General features: G+C 31.9%; 1 protein-coding gene across 4 annotated transcripts; it reads right to left on the bottom strand.

Moving 5' to 3' along the window:
• Positions 1–656: 656 nt before the first annotated feature.
• Positions 657–24,990, bottom strand: LOC112771754 (probable leucine-rich repeat receptor-like serine/threonine-protein kinase At3g14840). Of its 4 annotated transcripts, none has more exons than XM_025816564.2 (24): positions 24,536–24,964; positions 24,068–24,254; positions 22,049–22,120; positions 21,836–21,904; positions 21,651–21,722; positions 21,455–21,526; positions 9,086–9,157; positions 8,929–9,000; positions 8,747–8,818; positions 8,570–8,641; positions 8,397–8,468; positions 7,845–7,916; positions 7,383–7,445; positions 7,107–7,166; positions 6,957–6,995; positions 6,785–6,831; positions 4,876–5,255; positions 4,590–4,785; positions 3,436–3,567; positions 3,039–3,157; positions 2,726–2,936; positions 2,156–2,393; positions 1,686–1,836; positions 657–1,331 (listed from the first exon to the last, which is right to left on the bottom strand). In XM_025816564.2, the coding sequence occupies exons 1-24, from the start codon at positions 24,636–24,638 to the stop codon at positions 963–965; spliced, it is 3,012 nt and encodes a 1,003-aa protein (XP_025672349.1). In that variant the 5' UTR covers positions 24,639–24,964; the 3' UTR covers positions 657–962. The 4 variants fall into 4 exon arrangements, with proteins under 4 accessions (XP_025672349.1, XP_025672350.1, XP_025672351.1 ...); XM_025816565.2 differs by having other exon boundaries at positions 4,876–5,189; XM_025816566.3 differs by lacking the exon at positions 8,929–9,000 and having other exon boundaries at positions 24,536–24,990.
• Positions 24,991–25,635: the final 645 nt, after the last annotated feature.

Here is a 25,635-nt window from a genome sequence, read left to right as displayed (position 1 = left end):
AAATAAATATAGGATATAGGTACGCTTTAAAAAGGTGACTACTGGAAGACAAATTAGTCACGCTTTTCAAGCATGTCGGTTTCCCTCTAAGCGTAGCCAAATTTCAAATTAGTGGCCACCCTCAAAAAAGCGTGCCGATTTCTCTCTATGGCCACGCTTTTTAAGTTTGGCAGAAAAAAGCGTGGCCAAATTACAAATCAGTGGCCACCCTCGCAAAAGCATGGCCATTGACTACTTTTCGTCACGCTTTAAAAGCGTGGCAAGAAAAAAGTGTGCCGACAGGCCTTTTTTCTTGTAGTGGAGCGAGAGAGTCACCGGAGAAGGCCACACTGCCGGAGCTAGAAGAAGCATCAGTATGGCGGAAAAGAGAAGTGGGATAGTGTTTTTGAGGCACTCCTCGGATACTAGCCAACGACAAACTGTAATAGGGTTTTTGAGGAATTAAGCTTTTGTTTTTGACTTGTGTAATGTGAGATTTTGATTTAAGATAGGGAGTTCTATGTTATGTGAAAAATTGAACTCAACCTAAAGAATGTGGTGTAAGTAAACATACTAAAGATCTATAAATTGCACATTGCACCTTTTCATATTGGAGTATATATATGCTAGGTAGTATAATGAAAAATAACATAAAATACAACATAGTATAACATCACTTAATGAACTTTTGAGAATTTCACTTGATTAATGACTGTGATTGTGACAACTCTTCATGGGTAAATAACCCTTACAATTCTAACAGCCACAACTCTTCATGGGTAAATAACCCTTACAATTCTAACAGGTTCTGGAGAAATCACCTTTAATTAAACATGGCTAAAAAATGCTAGTCATAGACCCTATTACTACCACAATATCCGACTTTATTCAATAGTTTACCAAATAAGGCTTTGGATACCAACTTAACATACTGAATGATATTGGTGCTAACTGCAATTTTTTCTACTAAAAATTTAACAACTCTAATGATTTCTCTTTTCTAAGTAAGAAGAGTCCAAATGTAATGGATACAAATCTTTTGTAGAAGTAGATGCAGTAGTCCATGGATCCTCTGTTAAGATACTTTGGTCTTCAAAACAATACAATCTCATTGCCTCCAATTTCTTCTCATCCAATCCCTCACTTTGCTCATCAAAAGTTGGTCCTTGAACTATAGTTTTTCCTTCTAACATGCTTACCACTGAAGACATGTTTGGTCTAAGTGCTGGAGACACATTAGTGCATAATAGAGCCACCTTAATCATTACCATGGCTTCCTTTTCATCAAAGTTTGATCCCAATCTTCTATCAATTAATTCCATTAGATTGCCTTTCTCTTTCAATAAACGTGCCTAGTATAAATAACCATCAAAGTCAGTAGCCAATTGATCTTGTCAAATTGAGTGATATTGAAGCAATTATAGCTGTGTATATATTAACCAATTTGAGAAATTTATGAGAAAGGGGTTTAAATAGCAATATGCGTGTCACGTTTGTCCTTATAAAAAAAGGTTTGTTAGAAGTTAGAAACACAACATTGATTTAACAATTAATGATCTGTTCTTCCAAAGGAATTATAGGAAACTAATTATAGAACAACTTATTAGTTTCAAGAAGTAGAAGAATAATATAATCTCAGCTTTTTTCCTCCCAGAACAAAATGTAACCACACTCATTCTATACGAACTCTTCAAGAGAATACTTACCAAATCAAGCAGATAAATTACATCTTCTTTTTGCCTCATAGTTGTATTAGTCTTTCCAGTAATGATTTCCAAAGCAACAATTCCAAAACTATAGACATCTGCTTTGTCAGTCAGATAACCATGCATTGCATATTCGGGAGCCATATATCCACTACATAATAAACATAAAAAAGTTTATCAGATTAGTGCATTGACATTTGATACCTGCTCTATCTATTCCTATTTTTAATCTATATGTTAAACACCAGCATAATAGCCAAACCTTATAATGCTTTGTGATATGTTACCCTGCTCCAAATACAAAAATTTTTGTACTAAAAGTTTAAAACCATATACTTTAGAGTAAAATTTATGTTTAAATTACTAGATGTTTTTTATAATGACCATTGACAAGTTGGTTAAATTAAATGTCTTTCATAAATATCATCAATATACAAGCTAATTTTAAATAATATATGAATTAAACTTACTATGTTCCTGCTATTCGGGTACTAATGTGGGTATTGTCTTCTTCATCAAGTTTGGCCAAACCAAAATCCGATATCTTTGGATTAAGATCTCTATCAAGCAAGACATTTGTGGCTTTAATATCTCTATGAACTATCTTCAATCTCGATTCTTCATGGAGGTATGCTAAGCCTCTAGCAATACCAATACAAATGTTCTGTCTTGTTGGCCAATTCAATTGTATTTGGTGTTCCTTTGGACCTTTATATGTGAATATGAAACAAATTAGCCCATATCACTATATATAAGACAAATAGAAGAAAAAAAAATCCCAAAAGAACCTTTTTTTCAATCCTAAAATAATTGTCATAATATTTATAAAATTTTATTTAAACCAAAATAATTGTTAAATTAAATTGTTTAGGCAATGTTTATTAGTAAACTCTATTAACAAAGAAAACAAAGTTAAGTGAAAAGAATATAAGAGAATATGCATTTATATGATCAATTAATAAAGATACTTTTTAATAGACACATTTTTTGGACCCGAAAGAGTAACGTACAAGTGTAGCGCAAATTATTATAAAAATTACCAAATAACGCACGAGCAAGACTATTGTTTTCCATGTACTCGTATACCAATAATAATTGATCTCCTTCAACACAGCATCCGTAGAGTTTAACAAGACAAGGATGTTGTAAAGCAGAAATTACACCTATTTCATTTAAGAATTCACGATTTCCTTGCCTTGATTTTGAAGAAAGTTGTTTCACTGCGATTATTGTACCATTAGGTAACTTTCCCTGTATAATTGAAATATTGTTAAAAAATATAATACCCAAAATTTCCGTGCATGTGTCTCACTTCAACATAATAAAATTCAGATAGTGACAGTTTAAAAATACCTTGTACACAGGACCAAATCCTCCTTCTCCAATTTTATTGGTGATATCAAAATTATTTGTTGCTGCTTTGATTTGTCTTAGGGGAAATAAACTTGTTTGTATATCTAAACTCATAAGCTCTGACAATTAATGAAATCAAAAGAAAAATTAGAGACAATTATTTAAAAATTATAATGGAAATTATATATTCAAAATGACACTTTGGATAAACAAATGAAGCGAAAAAAAAAAGAAAGGAAGAATTTAAAGATTTTTCACTCTCTTTTCTTTTAAAATCACAATCTTGTAAATTCACTGTAAAACTCTTTATAGCAGGATATATAATTAATTTAGAACATAATATGACTTGGTCACCATAACTGAAAATTGCATTGTTTAATTTAAAAATAAAAATTACCTCTTGAAGGAGAGTGTTTCTTTCCTAGGTATCCCTTCCACCAAAGCACACTAAGTACTAAGATGATGATGATAATTAACACTGCAGCAACAATTCCAATCACAGCCCCTGTTGATATGCTACCTCCATTTTCTAAGTGATGAAGTATATGTTAGCTTGATTGTTAGTAGACAATTATAATTCACCTTAGATATATAATACTATATATCTCCATTTTTAAATTAGTAACTTAAAAAGTAAAACCAAAATTGCATGAATACGGTATCGTATTCATATCTGGTATGGATAAGATTTGAAAATTTTAGTAGGGGTAGTAATGAGATAGGCAAGGGCAAATTTTTGTCCTATCCATTTGATTTTGTCCCACTATACAATAATCAGTATATAATTCACCACGTTCTTAACAGTAGGTAGTAAAGCATTGAACCCTAACCTATTTTATACTGCTTTTCGTTTCTATAATTATTAAAATCTAACAAATAAAATAAAATTTTAAAATTTATATAACTATCGTCACATACATAACATAAATTAAAGTAAAAACTTAAAAATAATATAATATTATTAATTATTTTACATATATTACATATATTATATATATTATCAGGACGAATATTATCTAAACCCTACCCTAAAAACCCATCACAAACGGAGTAGATGTAAATTTCACACATTTTTTAAAATGGATGATAATTTGTAACTAATAAAATATATATTTTATGTAAAATTTAACATTAAAATATCAGCACTTAAATAATCTAAATAGTTAATGAAATATCATAAATTATACAATCTAAATAGATTTAGAATAAAATAATTAATAATAAATAAAATTTGCTAAACATGATGTAATTTTAAACTAATTTTAAAAAAAAATATCCAACCATATCTAATACATAGCCAAACTTATTTTTACCTAAAACAATTTTTTTTATCTTAGATACATACCCAAAATGTACCCATACCCCCGTCCAACAAGCACGTACGCGTATATCATAGAATAAAACTAATCATATCTAAACATAAATAATCTTTGCCTGACCAAAAAAACAAAAGATAAATAATCTTTAAATACATTAATTTTCCGATAAATCAAACCAACTTAACCAACAATAGAAAAACATTGAAGGAGGTAGCTAAAGAGAATAACTCACCATTCTCCACAGATATGGCTGATATAAGAGGACCGTACACTGATTTCTGTGGGATTGTAGTTGTCCCTTTTCCAGCCCAATAAAATCGAATCTCAATGGTATTATTAGTGACAGCTGCTGTGTAAGTTTTTATGATTCCCTTACCAACACCTCCTGCTTCTTTTGCAATATTAAAATCCTTTTCCACCAATGTTCCCTACAAAGTCATGAATCACATTAGTAAAGTGATATAAAAACACAGAACAAATACAGTTAGATTCTCGCTCGAAAAAGTAGCAATGTATACCTGAATGTAGATGTGAAATAGACGCCTTCCAAGGCTTTTATAGGTTTGATCATTGGTGAACATGATCTCGGCGAAATGGAGCTTGACTTTGTAGTTTCCATTATGAAGGCAAAATCCATAGTACGTTAGAGAAATAGGAGAAACACGTGCATCTTTGTATAGTTGGCCATAAGCATCATTGAAAGCGAGGCCAGAAGTGTTATTCAATGAGAAAGTAGAATACTCTTTTTCTACATCCGTGTAGTCACCGGTGGTACTAATTGCCCAGTTTCTATTTTGACCTTTGGTAAACAATGCTGTCCCTTCATCTGTATCTACATCATATGTGATTCCCTTCACTTTTAGCGATGTTCCTCCACAGTTTATATGGATAGAGTTAACTGACACAACAAGGGGAATAAATAAAAGTTTGAAAAAATATAAGCAGACAATGAAAATATTAAACAATATGAACAATTGATATGGGATGTTTAATTTATTAGGTATGCAGATGATTATTCTAATATTAAGATTTAGGTGAGTAATTTAAAATGTAGTGTATTTTACTTAAATTGAACCATTTTTAAGATCCGTTATTAATGTTGTTTAAAAAAGTCATTTGATTACCTAACATAGTTATAAAAGTTTTAACAAGATTGTTCGGAAGTAACAAAGGGGAGATCTTGCTTTTCATGCTTTACAATTAATACGGACTCCAGTACGAGACACGCTTAACATAAGACAACTAATTATATATTGTCACATGCACTAAAAATAACTCAATTCCAAACTCACTAATTAAAAAATCATTCAAAGCATAAATCTGATTAGTTGACCGTTTCGAAATATATTTTTTATACTATCAATTTATTAAAATTATAAATAAATATAAAATATAAAATTAATTTTTAACGTATTATCAATATAAAGTAGTTATATATATCATCATATAGCATCACGTCAATAAAAATAATTAATATTTATATTTTTTAAATTATCATTAAAAAATAAACATAATTGAATAATTATAAGAAAAATTTAATATATCAAAATTAAACATAAAAGATATAAAATATCTTTTAAATAAATTTTATTAATATCGTGATATTTTATTGATATTAGAGTACAAGCTAATTTTTAAATATTTTTAATATTTTTAATTGAATTTAATTTTTATAGACTGTGGGAATAAAAAGTTTTACACAAATAATTAACCATATATTTTCACATTAGTAAAAGTATCTAGTTTTCAACCTAATCACTACTTAAAAAATAATTTAAAAATATGAATATAATTAAATGATCATGTAAAAGTTTTACTGTGTAAGTACATCAACTCTTTTTAATTACATAAAGCATATAAATAATTTTTTGTTTTACTAAATAATAATATATATTAAATTTGTTTAGGTGTGATTAAGCCGTTAAAAAAGATCTTTTATATTGATTTTTTTTTTATTTTTTAGTTTGTTTGACAAATTTTTAATAGTAAAAATAAAAACACTAAAAAAATAAAAAATATATTTTTTTAAAATTATAATTTATATCTTTTTTAAATAAAATATAAAAAAATATTTTTCATCTAAAAGAAATACTTTTTTAAAAAATAATAGAAGTTGAATATAATGACACATGAAACTATTTAAGTATGTCTAAACTTGTCTAAAGAAGCATTTTTCATTGTTTATTAAAGAATATATTTAGACACAAAAACATTTCAGACAAATATCAAATGAATATCATATTTAAAATATGTCTAACCCACTAAAATATAGCAACTCAAACTTGATAGAAAAGCATGCATGATGATCTTTTCATTTTAGTATTTTACTCATCTTGTACTTGTAAAAGAGATTTATTTCTTTATTTATGTATTTATTGAGATACCAAAGAGCCTAACTCTCTTAGAAAACATAACCTAAAGACTCACCTTTAGAACAACCAGAGACAGAGCTTCTCAAACATGAAACAATTCCTCTGATAAAATAATGGAAGCAACAAAATTGACAACGTAAGTTAGTATAACTAATCTCATTATGATGAAATCTTTCTATGCTAATGCAATACAAAAATGACAATTATGTTCAAAATGCAAAACTTACGAATTGTTAATTGTCGGAGAGGTAGCAGCAAATAAGTTCCTATGACACATACATAGTAAGAAAACAAAGCTTTTCACTAAATTAGTGCATAAATTAAATCTTTAAAATTCAATAATAAATACAAATAACAAGTACAAGGGTACTACTTACACTTTTCCAGATTGACATTGCTGCTGATTATCTTGGTTGAAGTTATTATATGAAAGATCTCTATATACAAGGCATAGAATTTCATAATTCAGAATAAATGGGAGAGGCAAGAAAATAATGGGAGCTGCTCATCAAACACACACTATAGAGAAACTATTTAAGAAGTAAATTTAAATGATAATATATAAAACAAAAAAAAATTAATGATAGATACTATGCATTGTGTTTAATTAAAACAACCAATTAAAAAACAGTATTTGATAAAGAAATTATTACAAGCTGGTAGCATCACTCGTCCATGAAGGCACTGATCCATTGAGAAGGTTTCCAGTTAAGAATCTACATTATTACAAGAAATCAAGGAGACAGATGATCAATATAAAAAAATCTACATTATACAATTTTCAATTGAAGCTAATCGATACATCTACCTTTAACCTTTGTATATATAAATATAATAAATTATTAATTATTACGAATAGACATAAAATTATTAGTAAATCTACTCTCATCCAAATTCCAAACTAATTTGTCCTTTCTAAATAGTATTAATTATGTCACATGGAGCCATACTTGAAGAGTTGAAGTACATGCATAATTTTCTGAATGTATATGTTTTTTTATTTTTTATTTTTTTTAGATGTTAAGCCAACAGATCTACCATTATAAAATTCAAGTATGCTCCAAAATAACAGTTATACTATCTCCAAGTATCAAGCATGATAATTTAATTATTACATGTAATTCACTTTTGTCAGCTTCTTATAGGAAGGTGGAATTGGTCCAGTCAATTTGTTAAAGCTGAGGTCTCTGAAAAATAAATAATCAAGAATATGTTAAAAGCCTCTTAATTAGACAAGAATCAATAATAAATTAGTAATGTGTGATGTGTCACATACTATTGCGGGGATCAACATCCTCTATAGTGAAAAAGTTGATAAAATGAGGAGTTAATCACTCTTAAATTAAGATACTAAGTACATATTTTTTAGAAATTATAAAATCAATGGTGATTAACCTTTTACTTTACTATTTTACTAATTTTCTCACTTTAGAGAATCTAAATTCTATTGCCAGCACCTTAAAGGACGGCAGTCCAACAAGTGTTGCAAATCTGTTTAGCAGCGGCTTAAAACCCTTAGAAAAACAAAATCCTTAGGAAACCACTGCTAAATCCTATTTTTTTTTTTTTTATAATGTGTGTATATATATATATAATTCTAAACATTTCTAATAATGTTATATCTAAAGAATTCCTCAAACAGAATTCAAAGCTACTGATTCAATTACAAGATTTGTGATATTGTCGTTGTTGAGAGATAATCCTCTAGTGTTCCATGAATGTTGCAACTCCTTAAAATCCTGTGAAATCATCACAAACAAAATCATGAAATTGTGAATAACTTTCTTTTTTTCATTATTTTTACTTTCCACTTTTGAAAGATTCAAATGTATCAACTCACAGATATTTCATCGACTTAGTACTAAGTTCGGGAAAACTTGAAATTTCAGATCCACTCAAATCACTTATTCTCCTGCATATAAAAATAATTAAAACAAAAGATAATTAATTAAACACATAAAGTTATCAGAATGAAACCATATCTTGTTCATATATACATTAAATATATCATGCTTACAAGTCAGTTAAGTTTCTCAATTTTGAAATACCAGAAGGAATTGGCCCACTTAGTCCACTCCCTATAATATTCCTATATAAAAAAATAGAACAAACTATTAATTGTAGCATCACATGGATATATTGCAATTCAAGAATAATAGAAAATTTATTGAAAAAATAGAGAATTTAAAGGGTTCACACAATATTTTGAGACTTGTCCAGCTCTCAATAAAATCAGGAATCTTTCCAGAGAATTGATTATCCCCAAATCGACTGCATAATTTAAGGGGAAAAAAATCAACAATGTTGTTCCACTTTGCCACTAGTGATTATTTATTATAAAAAAATTGAAGCTTACATATCCTGTAAGTTAGTGAGCTTGGCAAGTGTTGCAGGTAGCTCTCCTGTAAAATTGTTGGAGGAAAGTAACCTATATATATATACAATAATGCCACAAATTAAAATATAAATTATGTATCCAAACAAACATAATCCAAACTACAAAGAGAGGATTATCAATCAAGAAAATCAATTAATCATAAGACTATAGGTAATTATAATAACTTAATTCCTTTTTTTCTTAAAAAAAAAAATTGTTCTTGTCGAAAAACACTTGAATATAGAAGCATTTGTTTTTTTTTTTTTTTGTTCTCTTTATGTTATTGTTCTAGAATGGTGTGAGGTCTCGATTAGATATAGTGATTTTATAAGGTGTGGGTATATTAGAGCCAATAATGAGTTGTTTGAGAGCGATTTGTTGTACAAGTTGTCTTTTGATCAATGGCCATGTTTTTTTCTCCCTCTAATTTTATATTTTTCAGTAATATTCTGTGTTGACTGTGCTCTTCTGTATCTTTTATTTTACTTTTTTTTATGAAGGTTAATTATTCTTAATAGCATCCAAATTGTTGAGTGAAACTCTTTCACCTTTTATACAATTTTACTTAATCATTTTGATGAGTTTGAAAACTCTTGATTAATATTTATGATGACTAAACATTATTAAAAATAATTAACTGCAAAAATTAATAATCTGATTTGATTAAATAATTTTTGTTGCAGGTTTTAATAATTGGGCCGAAAAATGAGTTTCTGGCTTAAACCCAATGATCAGCCTTGCTACATGTTTCTCATACCATGAGGCTGAAATATTAAATGGGCCAAAATAAATATTATTGTTGCAAGCCCAAACAGATGCTTTCTTATGTGCTCTATGCTTGATCCGAAATCAAATTTATCAGGAAAGCAAATGTTAATAATTGGGCCAGCTTTAATTTCAATATTACAAGCCCAAGTCTTGTTAGTGTTGAATGGTTCCAAGCCTGGTCCGAAACTAAGAAAGCAAATAGGCTTCATGCTTTCCAACGGATTCCATTGCTTGCTAAGAATGGATTTCAAAACTTAATAAGCTAGCCTTGGAAACATGAGAGAGAACTTGACTTTGATTTGATAAGGAATCATTATGATTAATGCTATACGCTACTCAAAGCAAGGGAAGTAAAAAGCAATCTATCAACTTGTTTCATTTTCACTTAATTGCTTTTACTTTAACTTCACATTCTCTCTCATCTCTTTCCTCTTCTTCCTTCGGTCCTTGTCCAGGAAACTATGGACGCTATGCTCATCAACCAAGAAAAGGAAGAAGTTGCATGCATCAAGACCATCAAGCTGATGATGGCAAGAAAACATACTAAAATAAAAATGAGCTGTGGCTGAGATATTCACCATATTTGGTTAGATTTGGTGAGATATCTTGAGCCTTTCATGCTCAAAAATGGACGTTGAAGATTCGGCCAGCATGGAGGAGATTCTTGAAGCATGGCTTGTCTTTGATTCTGCTCAACCACCACAGGGAGTAGCTAGAGTGGCGAAGTGATGGTTGAAGGCAGAGATTGAAGCAGATGAAGTCATCATCATCATGAAACATCAAGGGCCAGAAATCCATCTTGGAGAGCAAGCCAAGGATGGAGAGCTCGGATTGATGAAGGGTGATGATCAAGAAAGGTCCAGAGGTAATTGCATGTTGGGTTTTACATGGTTATCTCTTCTCTCTCTATGTGGCCGAACCGGTTCTGTTTGTTGAAGGAGAAAGAAGTTGGTTCGGTTTTGGCTTCAATAAGTGGAGGCTCCCCTCTTCTATAATAAGGGTGGACAGCCACTGTTTGAAGCAAGGAGAAAATTTGAGAGTGCAAGGCACATAGTTCTCAGAGCTACCTGAGCTAACAGTTTTCTCTTCTCCTTCAATGTATTCAGTTTTGTATTTTTCTGTTTAATTTTGTCATGTCTTGAGTCTCATGGAAAAAGGCAAACAGTGAGGTTTGTAATGAAAAAGCCATAGAGCGAAAAAAGACAGAGAGTGCAAAATTAAAAGAAAAAGCCATAGATGTCTTAGAGTTCCTTTGTTCATCTATGTTGTGTTTCATGATTCTGTGGGAATCCCCTTGTAAGTTGGGTTAGCACTTTACAAGTTGTAATCAGATTGATTATAGTGAAATTCCATCATGTTTGTGATGGAGACTGGATGTAGGCTGCACTGCACTTAGCAGCTGAACCAGGATATATCTGGGTGTAATCTTTCTTCTCTCCAACTCCATTTCTGTTTTCTACTGCACAGGAGCAAAAACTATAATGTCTCGTGCCAAGTGACGAGACAAAACAAAAAGTCTCGTGGCAAGTGACGAGCAAAAACAAAAAGTCTCGTGTCCAGAGACGAGCTAAAACAGAAAAGCCTCCTCTGAGTTCAGCAAGCGTTAGCAACAAAAAAGGGGGCTAAGATTCAACCCCCCCTTCTCTTAGCCACTGAAACCATCAATTGGTATCAGAGCTTGGTCTCAAAGAGATCAAGCTTTGCAGCTTGGAGTAAAGATCCTCATGGCAGAAAACAGTGGCACAAATGTGGTGTCCTACAATCTAACTGAAGGTCAATCAAGCAACAGACCCCCTCTTTTCAATGGGAAAAATTATACCTATTGGAAGGAGAGGATGAAGATATTTGTACAAGCAGTGGATTACAGACTTTGGAAGATTATTCTCGAAGGGCCTCAATTTCCAACTATCACAAGTGCAGAAGGAGTTGTTTCTCTCAAACCAGAAGCAAGATGGACCGAGGAAGATAGGAAGAAGGTGGAGTTAAATGCCAAGGCAATAAATCTGCTCAATTGTGCTATCAGCTTCGAGGAATACCGACGGGTATCAAGATGCACAACGGCAAAGAAAATCTGGGATAAATTACAAATCACCCATGAAGGAACCACCATTGTCAAGAAGACTCGGACAGATATGCTAAATAGAGAATATGAAATGTTTGCAATGAAGGAAGGAGAGTCCATTGATGAACTGTTCGAACGGTTTAATGCTATCATTGTTGGCTTAGATGCTCTGGGAATTACACATTCTGATTCTGTGCTAGTGAGAAGAGTGTTGAGATGTCTCACAAAAGAGTGGGAAACTAAAGCTTTAATTATTTCTGAGAGCAGTAACTTAGACTCCATGACACTTGATGATTTGAGAGGAAATCTTCTTGCTTTTGAAAATACCTATTTGAAAAAAGATACAAAAAAGAAAGGAATTGTATTTTCTTCTGTGACTAACCCTCTGGATGATGAATCCAGTGATAACTCTTCTGAAAATGAGTTTGTTTTATTTGCAAAAAAATCAGGAAAATGGCTAAGCTCAAAGGCAAAGGCAGCAGCACAAGGAGAGTAAAGAAAGACCTTAGCAAGGTAACTTGCTATAATTGCAAGGAAATGGGGCATTTCAAATCTGATTGTCCCAAGCTGAAGAATGAGGAAAAGCCGAAAAGAGGAAAGAAGAAAGGACTGATGGCCACATGGGAAGACTTGGAGAATGACTCTGATGATGATGATGAAGAAACCGAGACCAAGTCACAAACATGTTTCATGGCAGACCACATAGATCAGGTAGTCTTTCATAACCCTAACACTGAAGATCTTCATCTTATGATAGACCACCTTTCTGAAAAAATAAGATGTTTTCTGTTGGAAAATCAAGAACTTGAACAGAAAATTACCATTCTTAAGGCCGAAAATAGTTTTCTAAAAGAAAAAGTGAGAGAGGCCGAAACTGCTTGTGATCTTGTTGAAGAAAATAAGCAGTTAAGAGCCCAAGTTAGGAGCTGTGAAAGTAACCATTGTGTTCTTGCATATGTAGACTGTTTTAAGCAAAATGAAGAGTTGCTTAAAGAGGTTAAAAGACTTAAGGAAGACTTGGCCAAGTTTACACAAAGTTCTGAAAGTTTAAATCACATCTTGGCTAGTCAAAAACCTCTTTATGATAAGGCTGGGTTGGGGTTCTATAAATCTGAAAATTCACATTTTGAAAATATTGCTTCATCTTCTAATGACACAAGATTTCAAGATCCCACCTACTTTAACAAAAAGGCAACTCCAAGGTTTTGTAGACTATACAATCGGAATGGACACTTTCCCATTCAATGCTTTTTCGGTGAAAGAATGGTTGGTGACAAGGATTATAAAATTGTTTTTGATTACAATGGATTAGGACATAGAAGATGGTTCAACGTAAAAGGATCCAAAAAGATTTGGATACCTAAGGTTACCTAAGCTTGTTTTGTAGATGTGCCTAGCATCCAAAAGGAAGGAAAATATGTGGTATATGGACAGCGGATGCTCTAGGCATATGACCGGAAAGGCAACCTTCTTCATAAAGCTTGATGACTATGATGGAGGACTTGTCACTTTCGGTGATGATGCAAAAGGAAAAATTGTGGCTGTTGGGAAAGTTGGTAAAAACTTTTCTTCTTGTATAAATGATGTTCTCCTTGTACATGGCTTGAAACATAATTTGCTTAGTGTTAGTCAACTTTGTGATTTGGGTTTTGAAGTTATCTTTAAGAAATTTGTTTGTTTAGTTGTGTGTGAAAAAACTGGGAATGTTCTTCTTGAAGCTAAAAGATGTAACAATGTGTATGGATTAACTCTTGAGGATTTAAAGGAACAAAATGTAACATGCTTTACATCTTTTGAATCTGAAAAATGGCTTTGGCATAGAAAGTTGGGACATGCTAGCATGTATCAAATTTCTAAGCTAGTCAAAAGAAATTTGGTTAGAGGAATCCCAAACATCAAGTTTGATAAGGATCTTACTTGTGACGCTTGTCAATTAGGCAAACAAGTAAAATCCTCTTTTAAATCAAAAGATGGAATCTCAACCAAAAGGCCGTTGGAAATGTTACATATTGATCTTTTTGGTCCTACTAGAACTCAAAGTTTAGGAGGTAAACATTATGGTCTTGTGGTGGTAGATGATTACTCTAGATTTGGTTGGGTACTTTTCCTTACTCATAAGAATGATGCCTTTCATGCTTTTTCCACCCTTTGTAAGAAAATTCAAAATGAAAAGGATTTGAAAATTGCCCATTTGAGAAGTGATCATGGAAGAGAATTTGAAAATCAAGATTTTGAAAAATTCTGTGATGACTTAGGGATTTCTCATAATTTTTCATGCCCTAGAACCCCCCAACAAAATGGGGTGGTTGAAAGAAGGAATAGAAGCCTTCAAGAAATGACTAGGGCTATGTTATGTGAGAGTGAAATTCCTAAATTCCTATGGGCTGAGGCTGTGAACACAGCATGTTATATTTTGAATAGAACAATCATTAGAAAAGGCTTAAAGAAAACGCCTTATGAGCTATGGAAAGGAACCCCTCCAAATCTTAAGTACTTTCATGTTTTTGGATGCAAATGTTTTGTGCTTAACAATAAGGAAAATCTTGGAAAATTTGATCCAAAATCATATGAAGGAATGTTTGTTGGATATTCCACCACAAACAAGGCCTATAGAGTTTATCTCAAGGAACATAGGACAATAGAGGAATCCATACATGTTACTTTTTGTGATTCTAACTTAATTTCCAGTATTGTGAAGGATATTGATTCAGATTGTGAAGAGGATAGAATAAGCAAAGAAAATCCCAAATCTGTCCAGAATGAAGAATCTGTCAGCCTGGTTCTGTCTCGTCAGATTGGAGGAGACACTTCCATTTTGTCTCCTGAACAGGCACGAGCAACTGAAATAGTGAGACCACCAGAAGTTCATCAAAGTTCTACACCTGTCCGAAAGCCTAGAGAATGGAAGTCTATGAGGGGTTATCCTCATGATTTCATCATTGGTGATCCTTCTCATGGCGTAACAACAAGATCCTCCACCAAAAGGCAAACCGAACCTAGCAACTTTGCTTTCTTGTCACAAATGGAGCCCAACAATGTCAAACAAGCTCTTGAAGATCCATCATAGGTCAAGGCCATACAAGAGGAGCTAGCTCAATTTGACAAGAATGAGGTTTGGACATTAGTACCTTATTCGGATGGTATGAAGGTAACGGGTACTAAGTGGGTCTTTAAAAATAAACTTGGTGAGGATGGACAAGTTGTTCGTAACAAGGCTAGATTAGTGGCCCAAGGTTACGATCAAGAAGAAGGTATAGATTTTGATGAGTCTTTTGCTTCGGTAGCTAGAATGGAAGCAATTCGGTTGCTTCTTGCCTATGCCGCCCATAAAGGTTTCAAAATGTTTCAAATGGATGTTAAATGTGCTTTCCTTAATGGATTTATTGATAGAGAAGTGTATGTGGCACAACCCCCCGGTTTTGAACATAAAGAGTTTCCAAATCATGTTTTCAAATTAACTAAGGCTCTTTATGGTCTTAGACAAGCTCCAAGAGCTTGGTATGAAAGGCTTAGTGCCTTCTTGTTGGAAAATAAATTTCAAAGGGGTACCACCGACACTACTTTGTTCATTAAAGCATCTAATGATGATATACTTCTTGTTCAAGTTTATGTTGATGATATTGTATTTGGATCGGCCAACATTTCCTTGTGTGAAGAGTTTGGAAAACTCATGACTAGTGAGTTTGAAATGAGTTTAATGGGAGAGCTCACTTTCTTTCTTGGCCTCCAAATTAAACAAACTCCTAGTGGTACTTTTATTTACCAAGGAAAGTATGCAAAAGAACTTATTAAAAAGTTTGGCCTAGAAAATTCCAAAGCAATGGGTACACCAATGCATCCCAACACAAAACTTGAAAAGGATGATGATGGTCGAGATGTGGATGAAACAAAGTATAGAGGAATGATAGGTTCACTCATGTACCTTACCTCCTCTAGACCGGATATTGTTCAAAGTGTGGGTGTATGTTCAAGATTTCAATCTCACCCAAAAGAATCCCATCTTACGGCTGTTAAACGCATCATTAGATACATTAAGGGAACTTGTGATTATGGCTTGTGGTATCCTAAATCTGATGAATTTTGTGCAGTAGGGTTTTGTAATGCAGATTATGCGGGAGATAGAGTGGATAGAAGAAGCACGTCCGGCATGTGTTGCTTCCTTGGAAGCTCACTCAACATGTGGTCAAGCAAGAAACAAGCCACAGTGGCTTTATCCACAGCTGAAGCAGAATACATTTCCGCATCTGCATGTTGCACTCAATTAATTTGGTTAAAAACACAATTGGAAGATTACAAATTAAAAATCAATAGTATACCCCTATTTTGTGATAATATGAGTGCAATAAATATTTCAAAAAATCCTGTTTTGCACTAAAAAACAAAGCACATTGAAATTAAATATCATTTCATTAGAGAACATGTGCAAAAGGGAACTATTGATATTCAATTTGTAAAATCTGAAGACCAAATTACTGATATTTTTACAAAACCCCTCTGTGAAGACAGATTCTGTAGCTTGAGAAAGAGTTTGGGAATGTTTGATTTAAATTTTATTGAAAATCTGTGAATTTGTGACTCTGTTCAGTTTTTGCTCGTAGGTTTGGACGAGATAAAAATAATGGCATGATGGAAGAGCTGTGGTCAAGGGAGAGGCAGCGCAGAATTCAAAATTTTATGGGCCCCACCAAAAATTCCTTGACCCCACCTTAACAGTTATGATAGTTATCTTTCTACAAATAAGAATCTTCCTCTTGTATCATCAAATCTCCTTGGAAGTGGTTATTGTCAAATCAAATCCCTATATCCATCTAATCCCTTGATTTAAGGCAACAACTTTTCAGTTTTGGATTTCAAAAGTTAAAAGGGAAATCATTTTTTTGGGTAATAACCACCCATTATGGTCATTAACCGTCCACTAATGGTCATTACTCTCCATATTCTCTTTCCAAACCCCATTAAATGTGTTCACCCACCTTGTCTCTCTCTCCCTCTCAATTCGGTTATCACCCCCCAACCTTTCATATTTCATTCCTCCATTACCATGAAAAAGAAAACCGCGCCAAGAAAGAGTGAAAGAATTCTTCTCTCTCAAAAACCATCAACACCCCAAACTCACACTCACATCCACATACATTCTACTTTCTCATCCTCTCCCTCACCTCCAACCAAACAAACCGAAGCCATGAGAAGAAAGGTAGTAGCCCAAAAGAGTTCCGGAAGAGGACGAAACAGGAAGAACAAGGACCCCCAAGAGGAAGAAGAGCAAGAATCTCATACTTCTCCCCTGCCTTCACCTCCACCCTCATCACCGAAACGGACTACTCCTGGAAAAAGCTCCCAAAAGAATCAGGGGTTTGCACTCAATGACACTACTGAACCTCCAAACTTGGAATCCATGGAATTCAGAGACAAGTATGGCAAGACTCACTCCCACTTTGATCCAAGCAGATTTAACTCGTGCACCTCTTTTGAGTTTCATAAAGAGGTTATGGAGAAGCGTCATTTGTGCACAACCTATCTTGTTAGCCTGGAAAATCTCATCAACAAGGGTATCAATATCTCCTCTCTGTTTGAACTTCTCAACTGGAAGCCTCTGCTTCTCATCCAGAAACCAGTCTACCCTGGTCTTGTTCGAGAATTTTATGCCAATATGCGGCTCATTGACGGCACCCTTCATTCCTATGTCAAAAGGGTTCAAATAGCCCTTGATGCTGAGACAATTGGAGTGGCCCTTGGGTTCAAAGATGAAGGACCGCGAGCGTACATGGTGGAAAAATGGGACACACAAGTTGGCGTTCCATACAAAACTGTTCTCAAGCACATTTGCGAGAACCTTTCTGGATTGCATGGCACCATTCCAACACATAAAGCTCTAGGACCGGTCAATTCCCTGCTTCACCGAATCATCACTCATATTCTGACTCCCCAAAGTGGCTCACACAACCGAGTGCCCCCATGATGACAAAAGGGGGAGGAAATTTATGTGTTTCCAAAATTGAAATTGGAACGAAACAGGGGCTGGAGAAACAGGGGAACAGGGGATGAAATTTTCAAAATTGAAAATTCATGACCACCCTTGTTCAAAGAATGCATGTTGTTATTGCATTCAATATGGTTGTTGCTTGAACTGCATTTGGTTTATAATGATGTTTGATTTATTTTTGATGCCTGGCTATTGATTCATCATTGATAAACTTGTTGTTTGGAAAACTTATTTTTGGCAGTTCCTTTAAATTGTGTAATACATTAAAACTGCCTTGTTTTGATCATGTGTACTTCAAATACTTTCCCATCATGTTGTTTTGCTCTGATATCTTTAACAGGAAAGGATTTGAAAATTTTTTTTAATGAAATGGTTTGAGCAGTAAATCAGTTTATGATATCAAATGAGTTTTGATTATCAATTAAAACTGCTCATAAATCAAGCATTTAGCATCATAAAATATGCTAAATAACATTGTTACTTGAAGCTTGATTTAAATGTTACAGGTTGAGTGCTTCCCTTGGTAAAATAAGCATACATCAAGGGGGAGCATTGTGACATTTTGAAAGGGGGAGAAATTCAAATTCAAAGGAAGTATTCTTTACTCAATCTCTAAATTTTTTCCATTTCAATTTTAATAATGTTTATCATCAAGGGGGAGATTGATGAGTTTGGAAAACTCTTGATTAATAATTATGATGACTAAACATTATTAAAAATAATTAACTACAAAAATTAATAATCTGATTTGATTAAATAATTTTTGTTGCAGGTTTTAATAATTGGGCCGAAAAATGAGTTTCTGGCTTAAGCCCAATGATCAGCCTTGCTACATGTTTCTCATACCATGAGGCTGAAATATTAAATGGGCCAAAATAAATATTATTGTTGTAAGCCCAAACAGATGCTTTCTTATGTGCTCTATGCTTGATCCGAAATCAAATTTATCAGGAAAGCAAATGTTAATAATTGAGCCAGCTTTAATTTCAATACTACAAGCCCAAGTCTTGTTAGTGTTGAATGGTTCCAAGCCTGGTCCGAAACTAAGAAAGCAAATAGGCTTCATGCTTTCCAACGGATTCCATTGCTTGCTAAGAATGGATTTCAAAACTTAATAAGCTAGCCTTGGAAACATGAGAGAGAACTTGACTTTGATTTGATAGGGAATCATTATGATTAATGCTATATGCTACTCAAAGCAAGGGAAGTAAAAAGCAATCTATCAACTTATTTCATTTTCACTTAATTGCTTTTACTTTAACTTCACATTCTCTCTCATCTCTTTCCTCTTCTTCCTTCGGTCCTTGTCCAGGAAACTATGGACGCTATGCTCATCAACCAAGAAAAGGAAGAAGTTGCATGCATCAAGACCATCAAGCTGATGATGGCAAGAAAACATACTAAAATAAAAATGAGCTGTGGCTAAGATATTCACCATATTTGGTTAGATTTGGTGAGATATCTTGAGCCTTTCATGCTCAAAAATGGACGTTGAAGATTCGGCCAGCATGGAGGAGATTCTTGAAGCATGGCTTGTCTTTGATTCTGCTCAACCACCACAGGGAGTAGCTAGAGTGGCGAAGTGATGGTTGAAGGCAGAGATTGAAGCAGATGAAGTCATCATCATCATGAAACATCAAGGGCCAGAAATCCATCTTGGAGAGCAAGCCAAGGATGGAGAGCTCGGATTGATGAAGGGTGATGATCAAGAAAGATCCAGAGGTAATTGCATGTTGGGTTTTACATGGTTATCTCTTCTCTCTCTATGTGGCCGAACCGGTTCTGTTTGTTGAAGGAGGAAGAAGTTGGTTCGGTTTTGGCTTCAATAAGTGGAGGCTCCCCTCTTCTATAATAAGGGTGGACAGCCACTGTTTGAAGCAAGGAGAAAATTTGAGAGTGCAAGGCACAGAGTTCTCAGAGCTACCTGAGCTAACAGTTTTCTCTTCTCCTTCAATGTATTCAGTTTTGTATTTTTCTGTTTAATTTTGTCATGTCTTGAGTCTCATGGAAAAAGGCAAACAGTGAGGTTTGTAATGAAAAAGCTATAGAGCGGAAAAAGGCAGAGAGTGCAAAATTAAAAGAAAAAGCCATAGATGTCTTAGAGTTCCTTTGTTCATCTATGTTGTGTTTCATGATTCTGTGGGAATCCCCTTGTAAGTTGGGTTAGCACTTTACAAGTTGTAATCAGATTGATTATAGTGAAATTCCATCATGTTTGTGATGGAGACTGGATGTAGGCTGCACTGCACTTAGCAGCTGAACTAGGATATATCTGGGTGTAATCTTTCTTCTCTCCAACTCCATTTCTGTTTTCTACTGCACAGGAGCAAAAACTAAAATGTCTCGTGCCAAGTGACGAGACAAAACAAAAAGTCTCGTGGCAAGTGACGAGCAAAAACAAAAAGTCTCGTGTCCAGAGACGAGCTAAAACAGAAAAGTCTCCTCTGAGTTCAGCAAGCGTTAGCAACAAAAAAAGGGGGCTAAGATTCAACCCCCCTTCTCTTAGCCACTGAAACCATCATATTTATTTGTATTTTGTCATTAGTTAGGATAGATAATTGATATATAATTCGTTATTTTCTTTGTTAATTCTCATAAGGAAATAATTTTTTCTCAAACATATATGTTTGGATTGGCTCAAACAATTAAAATAGTTGACCAAATGTATATTAGTTGACCAAATTTTTGATTTCATGTTGTTCAAGAAAGTCATTGGTTAACTAACATAACTCTAAAAGTAATGTCATGCTTAATCTAAGTTACATTGTAATGAAGTTTTCGGCAAACATAATGAAAGAAGTATATGAAAAATGATATTATTTTGTTAAAGTGGAAAAAATGAATCGACAAACTTGATAAAAAGAAGAATAAGTAAATTAAATAAGAATAGAATGATAAAATGCATAACTGAAAGGAGAAACTGTAAATTGAAGAAATAGAAAGTGCAAGGAATTAAAATGAAAGAACTAAACACAAGTTCCAAAATTCTCACATGTATTTGACTATTTATTTGTACCTCTTTTTCTTGATTTTGTTAGTATGATTGAAAATTTTCAGAGTTAACATATGTAAATCAATGAAAGTCTCCTAGTTTATTAAAACTAGTTCTATCTGTAAATTAAAGAAAAATTTGTAAGCTATTTGGTATAATCTTAGATATCATATAAATTTGGATCTCAAACAGTCATGGATCGTATAAATTTTCAGGTTTTATACAATCTTTATTCTCTCCAAAGGTCACTGAAAATATATCATCTAACATCAAAATTGTCCTTTCTTCACATCAAGAGAATGAGATATTATATTGCATAGTATATAATTATATATTCTCCTATACTTTTCCTATAAAATCAACACCTAGATAAACAAATTATTCTATTCCTAACGTGAGATTTCGCTATACATCTCCATCTCCATCTCATGCAAATATAAACTATGTATCGAGTAACAATATCATCATATATGTATATATAATGGACTAATGGAGTGTAAGTATTGGCAAATAAAACTTAGGTAAAGTAATTAAGGTGCTTACAGTCTTTGAATCTGCGTCAGATTCCCAAGCTCAAGGGGAAGATCTCCATACATTTGATTGGACTCCACAACACTATATATCCAGTGCAAATTAATTAATTAAGCTATGTTCCATTGAGTACATGAATAATATCAAATATGCTAAATGAAATAAGCTTTTACTTTGGTAGCTATAAGGTGGATAAAAAGAAACTCACAGATTTTGGAGAGTGGATATGTTGGCTATCTCTTTTGGTATTGGGCCAGTTAACCGATTTCCTCCAAGAGAGCTGTTATATACCACTAGTATTAGTATTTGTTAGAGATATAATAATTTATGTATCATCTTTTATTAATTTTATTGTATTGTTAATAATAGAACTGTAAAAGAGCTAGGCGATACATGTTGAGAAGATTCATGGAGCCCCATTCCGTAGGAATTGTGCCATTCAGGTAGTTAAAAGTAAGATCACTGCACAAAGATAAAAGGCGCAAGTAGTCATAAATAATAAATAATAATATTATAATTAATATATGTCGTTGAACAAATTAATGAAACAATGAATTGATGAAAAATGAGGTTAATTAATAATGGGGAAGTTGTAGAATTACATACATTTCTTGAAGGTAAGGCAACCTCACTAGTTCTGGCGGAAGTGTACCCGCGAGATTTTGTCGTTTCATACATCTGTTTATCATTCATTTAACCCATCAATGAAGAAATGTTTTAAGAATAATAATGAAAATTTAAAAGGAAAAATAAAACTACTATTTTAAATTCTAAAACTCATTGTTAGCGGACGAGTGAGTTGACCACTCGATCAACTCAAGTTGGTCATATTATTTGAAACTGTTTTATAGTGTCTATGTATTATGCTTTCCTGTGATACAGATTTTAACTAGAAAAAAGCAAAAAAAAAAAAAAAAAGCTTAAAATTCATGATCCAATATAAATGCAATTCCAGCCCCCTTTTTAAAGGAGAATTCAATATAAAAAAATATCTTATATAATTTAAAGATAGATTTTATTATATGCAACTTTTATAACAAATATGTTTTTTTTTTACTAAAAATAAAGGAGACTCAAATTCGCGACCTTTTAGGTGAGTATGAGAAAATTATGCCATTTGAGTTATAACTCATTGGATTTATAACAAATATGTTATTATCAAATAAAAATGATGACTTGTATTTGGAAATAATATTTTGAAATTTAATTAAAAATATATATTTTTTCAAATGTAATAAAGAAATAAAATTGTTTATACGTGTAAAAAGATTAAAAGGAGACAAGATATTTTAAAATGATAGAAAAGTCAAACACATCAAATATAAGCATGTATAATATGTAAAAATATTATATTAAATATAAATTAAAAATCAATCACCAAATTAATTATTAAAATAAAATATATATAAAAATAAAAAATTAATTTTTTAATAACATAATATTATATAATTAAATGCATACATAAAATTATTTTAATTTATACTGATAGTATATTAAAATTAAATTCTAAAACAACTATCTAATTAAACAAACTCCAAAATCATTGATGGTAACTTTTACTACGTCCGAGCTATTTAGGGAAAACTTCACCATAATAGTTTCTACAAATTAGAGTCAATCCTACAAAAAGACATTTTTTCTGTTCAATCACTTGTTTGTCCGTTCCTGTTCTATTTTTTCCCTTTTAAGTGAAGTTAGTAAAGCTCTCAATTGGAATAGAGAGAAAATTTCAAAGCACATATGAAATATGGAATATGTTTGATTTTGTTGGTATATACATTCACCCGTAGTTGGCTGGAGTTCGTTAGAATCCAGATGATATTATATATGCGTTAGTTGGACCTTCAATTTTCATATTATAAATAAATAATAAGTATATACTTTCATTATTGATTAAATAATGAAACAGAGCCACCGAGAAAACAGACAAGAATACACGTACATATTCCAATTCATAAACCAACTAACTAACAAAATAATTAAAAGTGAAACCAAGTGATAAAAAAGTCCAATAAGCCAAATAAACGCGAATCATCATTTAATTTGTATATTGTTGAGATCAGAAGATTAAAGCTAAAGCTAACCACTCCACTATATAGATGCTTTCTTTTATAATATACCATACTGATCATTCATATAGACGCATATTCAATCATTTTCTACTTAGAACAATGCCATACATGTACAATTGATTCATCTTGTACAACCACAATTTACCCCTATCATAAAAATATGATAAAGTAAGAAACTTGATACCATAAAAATATAATAACGCCAAAAAAACAATGTGATAACTTCCAAAAAGAAAAAATGTAAAGATTTTTAAGAAATGATATTTATATATTAAAAAAGTCACAACAACAACAACAACACAACAATAATAATAATAATAATAATAATAATAATAATAATAATAATAATAAAAAACTAGGAGGATACTGAAAAAAAAGGGGGGGGGGGGGAAAGTGATAGAATAAAAAAGAAAAGTTGGAAAAAAATAAAAAATAGAAAAGAAATGAATTAGTATAACAATTTACACACACATACACACACATATATATACTTTTCGTAGTTTTAAACTCCCTATCAAGAGAATAAGATAAATTAAACAAAGAAATCACGTACAGATTAGTGACATGACAAACGGTGTCACTGGAGCAATTATTGCAGATGACAACATTCTGATATTCATCATCTTTGAATTCCGAACATGAAGTCCAATTATTTTGTCCCACCAGCTTATTGCATTCATCAGCGCTAGGATTCCAATTCTTGATCCCAAGTGTCTTTGCTATGATTTGCAGAGCTTGTACTGTTATATATATAATCCAACAAACATGTAAGGAGTATAATAGAGTCAATATTTTAATTTATCTAATCATGAATATTATGAGAATTAATACACTATCACAAAATATTATACCAACAATATAATTTTTTTTTTTGGAGAATCCATGTCTACGGTTGATCTCATATCATTTAGATGATTTAATTTGTATAATAGTATTTTCTCTTGGCATAACATATATTTTTATTGACTGCATAAACAAATTTATAAAAATTAAGAAACATAAATTACATACTGATACATACCTTCATTTTCTGGCAGCTGGGTAGCTCCAAAAGCTTGAGAGGAAAAGCAAAAGGCAGCAAGAAGTAAAAGGAAGAAGAGAGAAAAGGGGGAGATCATGTTCATGCTTTTCCGATGAACTTGAAATAATTAAAGCAGTTCAGCTATTATCGGATCGGAAAAGATTATTGTATATTATATCATAATAAGTAGGAAATGGACTTCTTTGATTAATTATATATGTTCAAATAGCTGGCCAATGAAGTTGATAGAGGGAGATGAAGGAAATGAAAGCCTTCAAGTACTGAATTATTATTGAAGACTTTAAACAAGTCAACAAGATATATCGTCATCTATTAAAACATGTTTACGGATTTACTTTGCATCATATATAAATAAATCTAAGCTACCTTTCCGTTGGAATGTGATGTACTCTAGTTTATCTTTCTTTCGTTCTTTTTTAATTTTATCAATAATCATATTAGATGCACAAAATTAATCACTATATAAAAATATAAATTAAAATATAAACTAAAAATAAATTAAGTAACACATGTATTTATACATAACATTTATATACGTGTGTATTTGTTGCCTCTTTGTTTAAAAAACCAATTATTAAAAAAGATAGTTATATGAAACAAATTAAATGTACATATTATTATATAACAATAAGTTCAACACTAATAAGTAATAACATTGAAGGTTAAATTTTCATCAATAATATGTTGAGTTATATCAAATAATAAATAGTTAAAAATTTTATATCTAATTAAGTTTTTATTGACTTTTATGTGGAGTCTAAACAAAAAAGATTATTATAAGATACTTTTACTGTTTTTATGTACAATTCTGTTATTTATGTAATATAGTTTTTTTAAAGTATGATAATAAATTTTTTTATTTGTATGCTAACATGTTAAAGTTTATTCAATTTAAATAACTAAATTGGTCATTAAAAAATTTTAGATAAAACATTTTTATTTTCAACAAGTTTTTATTTTCTTCTATTATTTGGAGGAGAAACTAATTTATTTTATAGTTATATATTTTGGAATTTAATTATCTTATAATAAAATTTTTGGAATTTAATTAGTTGTCTAACATACATATTAAAAATTAT

Source organism: Arachis hypogaea, chromosome 18, assembly GCF_003086295.3.
Source record: "Arachis hypogaea cultivar Tifrunner chromosome 18, arahy.Tifrunner.gnm2.J5K5, whole genome shotgun sequence".
NCBI classification, from domain to species: domain Eukaryota; kingdom Viridiplantae; phylum Streptophyta; class Magnoliopsida; order Fabales; family Fabaceae; genus Arachis; species Arachis hypogaea.
Note: the sequence above shows the minus strand (reverse complement) of the source record. Positions and strands in the feature narration are given on the sequence as shown.

Coding starts and splice junctions, on each gene's coding strand:
- LOC112771754 (XM_025816564.2), bottom strand. CDS start 24,638: ATGAACATGATCTCCCCCTTTTCTCTCTTCTTCCTTTTACTTCTTGCT. Junction 4,786..4,875: donor TATTTCACATCTACATTCAG/GTATACATTGCT, acceptor ATGACTTTGTAG/GGAACATTGGTGGAAAAGGA. Junction 2,394..2,725: donor TCTTGCTCGTGCGTTATTTG/GTAATTTTTATA, acceptor TCACATATAAAG/GTCCAAAGGAACACCAAATA.